This window comes from Pseudophryne corroboree, chromosome 11 (genome assembly GCF_028390025.1).
Source record: "Pseudophryne corroboree isolate aPseCor3 chromosome 11, aPseCor3.hap2, whole genome shotgun sequence".
NCBI lineage: Eukaryota > Metazoa > Chordata > Amphibia > Anura > Myobatrachidae > Pseudophryne > Pseudophryne corroboree.
Window position 1 is genome coordinate 344839620 of NC_086454.1, and position 6380 is coordinate 344845999.

A 6380-nucleotide genomic window follows, 5' to 3' on the forward strand; every position below is an offset into this window, starting at 1 on the left:
GGAAAGTTTCCCCCTGTGTGACTGCTCCCCAGCCCCGGAGACTCGCATCCATGGTCACTAGTATCCAATCCTGGATCCCGAACCTGCGTCCCTCTAGGAGGTGAGAGCTTTGGAGCCACCACAGGAGTGAAATTCTGGTCCTGGAGGACAGGATTATTTTCCGGTGCATGTGCAAATGGGATCCGGACCACTTGTCCAACAGATCCCACTGAAACACCCTGGCATGGAACCTGCCAAAAGGGATGGCCTCGTAGGCCGCCACCATCTTCCCCAGCACTCGAATGCATTGATGGATTGACACTCTCGCTGGCTTCAGAATTTGTTTGACCAGACTCTGAATTTCCAGAGCCTTCTCTTCTGGAAGAAAAACTCTCTGTAGTACTGTGTCCAGAATCATTCCCAAAAACGACAGTCGTTTTGTCGGAGTCAACTGTGACTTTGGCAAGTTCAGGAGCCAACCATGCTGCTGCAGAACCGTCAGGGAAATCGCAATGTTCTGCAGTAATCGATCCCTGGATCTCGCCTTTATCAGGAGATCGTCCAAGTACGGGATAATTGTGACTCCTTGCTTGCGCAGGAGAACCATCATTTCCGCCATAACTTTGGTGAAAACTCTCGGAGCCGTGGACAGACCAAACGGCAACGTCTGAAATTGGTAATGACAATCCTGAATAGCAAACCTCAGGTAAGCCTGATGCGGAGGATATATGGGGACGTGTAAGTAGGCATCCTTTATTTAGGGAGTTTAGGTTCAGAATTGGTCTGACCGAGCCGTCCGGCTTCGGGACCACGAACAGGCTCGAATAAAAGCCTTCTCCCTGTTGTGACGGGGGCACCTTGATAATGACTTGATTTTGACACAGCTTTTGTACTGCATTGCATACTACCTCCCTGTCTGGGAGAGAAGCTGGTAAGGCCGATCTGAAAAATCTGTGAGGGGGAACATCTTGAAACTCCAGTTTGTACCCTTGGGACACTATTTCTAATACCCAAGGATCCAGGGCCGAACGAGCCCAGACTTGACTGAAGAGTTGGAGACGTGCCTCCACCGGTGCGGGCTCCCGCAGAGGAGCCCCAGCGTCATGCGGTGGATTAGGCAGAAGCCGGAGAGGACTTCTGCTCTTGGGAACCTGCCACAGCTGGTGACCTTTTTCCCCTTCCTCTTCCCCTAGAAGCAAGGAAGGAAGACCCTCGTCCTTTTTTGTATTTATTGGGCCGAAAAGACTGCATCTGATAGTGGGGCGTTTTCTTTTGTTGCGCAGGAACATAAGGTAGAAAGGATGACTTACCCGCGGTAGCCGTAGATACCAGGTCAGCGAGGCCGTCACCAAACACTACCTTTATACGGCAGAGACTCCATAGTCTTCTTAAAGTCAGCATCAGCATTCCATTGATGAATCCACAATGCCCTCCTAGCCGAGACTGCCATGGCATTGGCCCTTGATCCCAAAAGGCCGATGTCCCTCGCAGCTTCCTTTAGGTAGACTGCAGCGTCCCTGATATGACCTAGTGTCAAGAGAACGCTATCCCTATCCAGGGTATCTATATCAGATGACAAGTTATCTGCCCACTTTTCAATAGCGCTACTCACCCATGCCGATGTGACGGCAGGCCTGAGCAGCGCACCTGTAGCGACATAAATGGATTTCAACGTATTTTCCTGCTTACGATTCGCAGGATCCTTTAGGGCTGGCGTGTCAGGAGACGGAAGCGCCACCTTTTTGGACAGCCGTGATAAAGCTTTATCTACCGTGGAGGGTGACTCCCACTTATCCCTATCTGCAGAGGGGAACGGATATGTCAGGATTTTCGCAAACCTTTTCAAAAAGCGCGTTCAGTTCATGAGAGGGAGGAAATGTTAGCTCAGGTTTCTTTCCTTTATACATACAGACCCTGGTATCAGGAACAGCAGGGTCTTCCGAGATATGTAACACGTCTTTTATCGCCACAATCATGTACTGAATACTCTTAGCCAGTTTAGGATTTAATCTGGCATCACTATAGTCGACACTGGAATCAGAGTCCGTGTCGGTATCTGTATCCGCTATCTGGGTAAATGAACGCTTTTGTGACCCCGAGGGGGTCTGGACTTGTGATAACACATCCTCCATGGATTTTTTCCATGCCTGATTCTGAGACTCAGATTTATCCAATATTTTATTCAATAGAGCCACATTTGCATTCAAAACGCTCAACACATTTACCCAAATCAGCAGTCGGCGGTGCCGACAGGGTCACTCCCACAGCCTTTTCTGTCCCCACTCCAGCCTCCTCCTGGGAAGAGCACTCAGCCTCAGACATGCCGACACACGTGTACCGACACCCACAACCACACTGGGGCTATAGGGGGACAGACCCACAGTAAAGTCTGTCAGAGAAACACAGAGGGAGTTTGCCAGCTCACACAACCCAGCGCTTATCCTGGTTCTGAAACGTTATAAACAATGCCTCAGACCTGTTAGCGTTTTATAATCAATAAACCAGCACCAAATTACTGTGCCCCCCCCCCCCCCCCCTTTTCACCCTGTTACTTGTACAGCTGTGTAGGAGGACAGGACCAGCGTCTCTGCAGCTCTGTGAAGAGAAAATGGCACCGATGAGAGCTGTGAGGGCTAAGCCACGCCCCCTTAATGGCGCGCTTCAGCCCCGCTATTTTTTTAAATATTTATACTGGCGGGGGTCCGGATTTAGTGCCCAGGCACTTAATACCACTCTTGCCAGTCTTGAAATGAGGATTTATGCTGCCCAGGGCGCCCCCCGCACCCTGTAGTGCCGCTGTGTGTGGTGGAGCATGGCGCGCAGGCGGCCACTGTGCGGTACCTCAAAGCAGTCACTGAAGTCTTCTGATCTTCTTCTACTCACCCGTCTTCTGACTTCTGGCTCTGCAAGGGGGGTGACGGCGGGCTCCGGGAACGAGCATCTAGGCGTACCTAGCGATCAGACCCTCAGGAGCTAATGGTGTCCAGTAGCCTAAGAAGCAGAGCCTTGAATCTCACAGAAGTGGGTCTGCTTCTCTCCCCTAAGTCCCACGATGCAGGGAGCCTGTAGCCAGCAGGTCTCCCTGAAAATAAAATACCTAACAAAAGTCTTTTTCAGAGAAACTCAGGAGAGCTCCTCAGAGTGCACCCAGTCTCACTGGGCACAGAATCTAACTGGAGTCTGGAGGAGGAGCATAGAGGGAGGAGCCAGTTCACAACCCTTTTAAAGTCTTAAAGTGCCCATGTCTCCTGCGGATCCCGTCTATACCCCATGGTTCTTGAAGCGTCCCCAGCATCCTCTAGGACGTATGAGAAAGCAGATTATTATTACACAGTGACAGCGGGAAATCAGTAGCAGTGGGAGTATTCTGTATAGGGTAACACAGGCCACGTACAGACACTTACACACAATACCATAAGTCCCTTCTCCAATTCTGTTTAACTTTTCAAACTCTTTTACACTTCGACACTGTCCGAACTGGGGGGATAAAAGAAGAAAAGTGATACAACGTAGCTCTGACACCTGTAGATAAAACACACAAACATATAGTTCCCATAGTGTGACAGTCTCTACCCTTGCTGTGCAATGTGCGGAATGAGACACTTCTCTAGTACACAGATTTTTGCAGCAGGAGGCTAAACGTGGCTGGACGCAGGGTCCCACGCTGCGATTACACACAGAAAGCCGGCTCTGCATGGGGAAATACCCCCATAGCTAAACGTGGCCGGACGCAGGGTCCCACGCTGCGACTACACACAGGAAGCCGGCTCTGCATGGGGAAATAACCCCCATAACTAAACGTGGCTGGACGCAGGGTCCCACGCTGCGATTACACACCGGAAGCCGACTCTGCATGGGGAAATACCACCATAGCTAAACGTGGCTGGACGCAGGGTCCCATGCTGCGACTACACACAGGAAGCCGGCTCTGCATGGGGAAATACCTCCATAGCTAAACGTGGCTGGACGCAGGGTCCCATGCTGCGATTACACACAGGAAGCCGGCTCTGTATGGGGAAATAACCCCATAGCTAAACGTGGCTGGACGCAGGGTCCCACGCTGCGATTACACACAGGAAGCCGGCTCTGTATGGGGAAATAACCCAATAGCTGCAGCCGTGTCTCTCTGGAACGTTTCCTCATCTGTTTCTCAGTGTTAGCAGCTCTTACATGACACAACTTGTATGTATGTCCACTTGGTGTCCATTCATTCATCTCACACAGCATGGGGGTAATACTGTGCACCCCTGGCACAGAGCATTGCACGCAGCATGGGGGTAATACTATGCACCCCTGGCACAGAGCATTGCACGCAGCATGGGGATAATACTTTGTACCCCTGGCACAGAGCATTGCACGCAGCATGGGGGTAATACTGTGCACCCCTGGCACAGAGCATTGCACGGAGCATGGGGGTAATACTGTGAACCCCTGGCACAGAGCATTGCACGCAGCATGGGGGTAATACTGTGCACCCCTGGCACAGAGCATTGCACGCAGCATGGGGGTAATACTGTGCACCCCTGGCACAGAGAATTGCACGCAGCATGGGGGTAATACTGTACAGCCCTGGCACAGAGCATTGCACGCAGCATGGGGATAATATTGTGCACCCCTGGCACAAAGCATTGCACGCAGCATGGGGGTGATACTGTGCACCCCTGGCACAGAGCATTGCACGCAGCATGGGGGTGATACTGTGCACCCCTGGCACAGAGCATTGCACGCAGCATGGGGGTGATACTGTGCACCCCTGGCACAGAGCATTGCATGCAGCTTGGGGGTGATACTGTACAGCCCTGGCACAGAGCATTGCACGCAGCATGGGGATAATACGGTACATTCCTGGCACAGGGAATTGCACGCAGCATGGGGGTAATACTGTACACCCCTGGCACAGGGCATTGTACACAGCATCGGGGTAATACTGTACACCCCTGGCACAGAGCATTGCACACAGCATGGGGGTAATACGGTGCACCTCTGGCACAGAGCATTGCACGCAGCATGGGGGTAATATTGTGCACCCCTGGCACAGAGCATTGCACGCAGCGTGGGGGTAATACTGCACACCCCTGGCACAGAGAATTGCACGCAGCATGGTGCACCCCTGGCACAGAGCATTGCACGCAGCATGGGGGTAATACTGTGCACCCCTGGCACAGAGCATTGCACGCAGCATGGGGGTAATACTGTGCACCCCTGGCACAGAGCATTGCACGCAGCATGGGGGTAATACTGTGCACCCCTGGCACAGAGCATTGCACGCAGCATGGGTGTAATACTGTGCACCCCTGGCACAGAGCATTGCACGCAGCATGGGTGTAATACTGTGCACCCTTGGCACAGAGCATTGCACGCAGCATGGGGGGAATACTGTGCACCCCTGGCACAGAGCATTGCACGCAGCATGGGGGGAATACTGTGCACCCCTGGCACAGAGCATTGCACGCAGCATGGGGGGAATACTGTGCACCCCTGGCACAGAGCATTGCACGCAGCATAGGGGGAATACTGTGCACCCCAGGCACAGAGCATTGCACGCAGCATGGGGCACCCCTGGCACAGAGCATTGCACGCAGCATGGGGGGAATACTGTGCGCCCCTGGCACAGAGCATTGCACGCAGCATGGGGGGAATACTGTGCACCCCTGGCACAGAGCATTGCACGCAGCATGGGGGGAATACTGTGCACCCCTGGCACAGAGCATTACACGCAGCATTGGGGTAATACTGTGCACCCCTGGCACAGAGCATTGCACGCAGCATGGGGGTAATACTGTGCACCCCTGGCACAGGGAAGCAGTTCTATGCACATCACCCGCACTCACTCTGTTCTCCTCCGGCACCGCTATGAATTTCTCCTCTCTGACGCTTTTCAGGCGAATCTGCTCTGACTCTGTGTCGGGCCCCGGCGCGGTATCCGCCATGATGAGAGAGCGCCCCGGCCAGCCAGCGTGGGAAAGTCCGGGGATGTGAGTGCGGCCTGCAATAATAGCAGCGCCCTCTGCTGGCTGCAAGTGTCACTGCCGGGGTGTATGCAGAGGGGAAGCCTCCGGTGACGGTGTACTCCCCACAGGCACTGCCGCCACTGCGCTTACACTGCTGGTATACACAATTTTCCTGGCTGCTGCAGCTGTGGGTGATATGTAGACCAGAGGTTCCCAAACTCGGGCCTCAAGGCGCCCTTCTTACAGGCCAGGATTTAAGGATGTGCTGTGTATTGTAAGGCGGGGTACACACTATACGGTATACTGCCGACATGTCGGTGAGCGAAGGCATTCACAGACGTATCACGTCGGCCCTGCAGCACAGCCGCTGCCGATAGATCAGTGCATCTGCCTGTGTCTACGGACGACCCGCTGACTGACCCATTTACGTTATGCGGCTGCCAGGAACCT

General features: G+C 53.4%; 1 protein-coding gene across 1 annotated transcript in view; it reads right to left on the reverse strand.

Moving 5' to 3' along the window:
* The window catches only part of CDK10 (cyclin dependent kinase 10), a 46805-nt gene extending 40774 nt beyond the window's left edge, over positions 1 to 6031 (reverse strand). The window contains exons 1-2 of the mRNA XM_063945950.1: positions 5811 to 6031; positions 3384 to 3456 (exon numbers count right to left, since the gene is read on the reverse strand). Coding sequence (XP_063802020.1) covers positions 3384 to 3456; positions 5811 to 5909 — 172 coding nt within the window. The 5' untranslated portion in view covers positions 5910 to 6031. The remainder of the gene's footprint in view (positions 1 to 3383; positions 3457 to 5810) is intronic.
* Between the last annotated feature and the right edge of the window lie 349 nt (positions 6032 to 6380).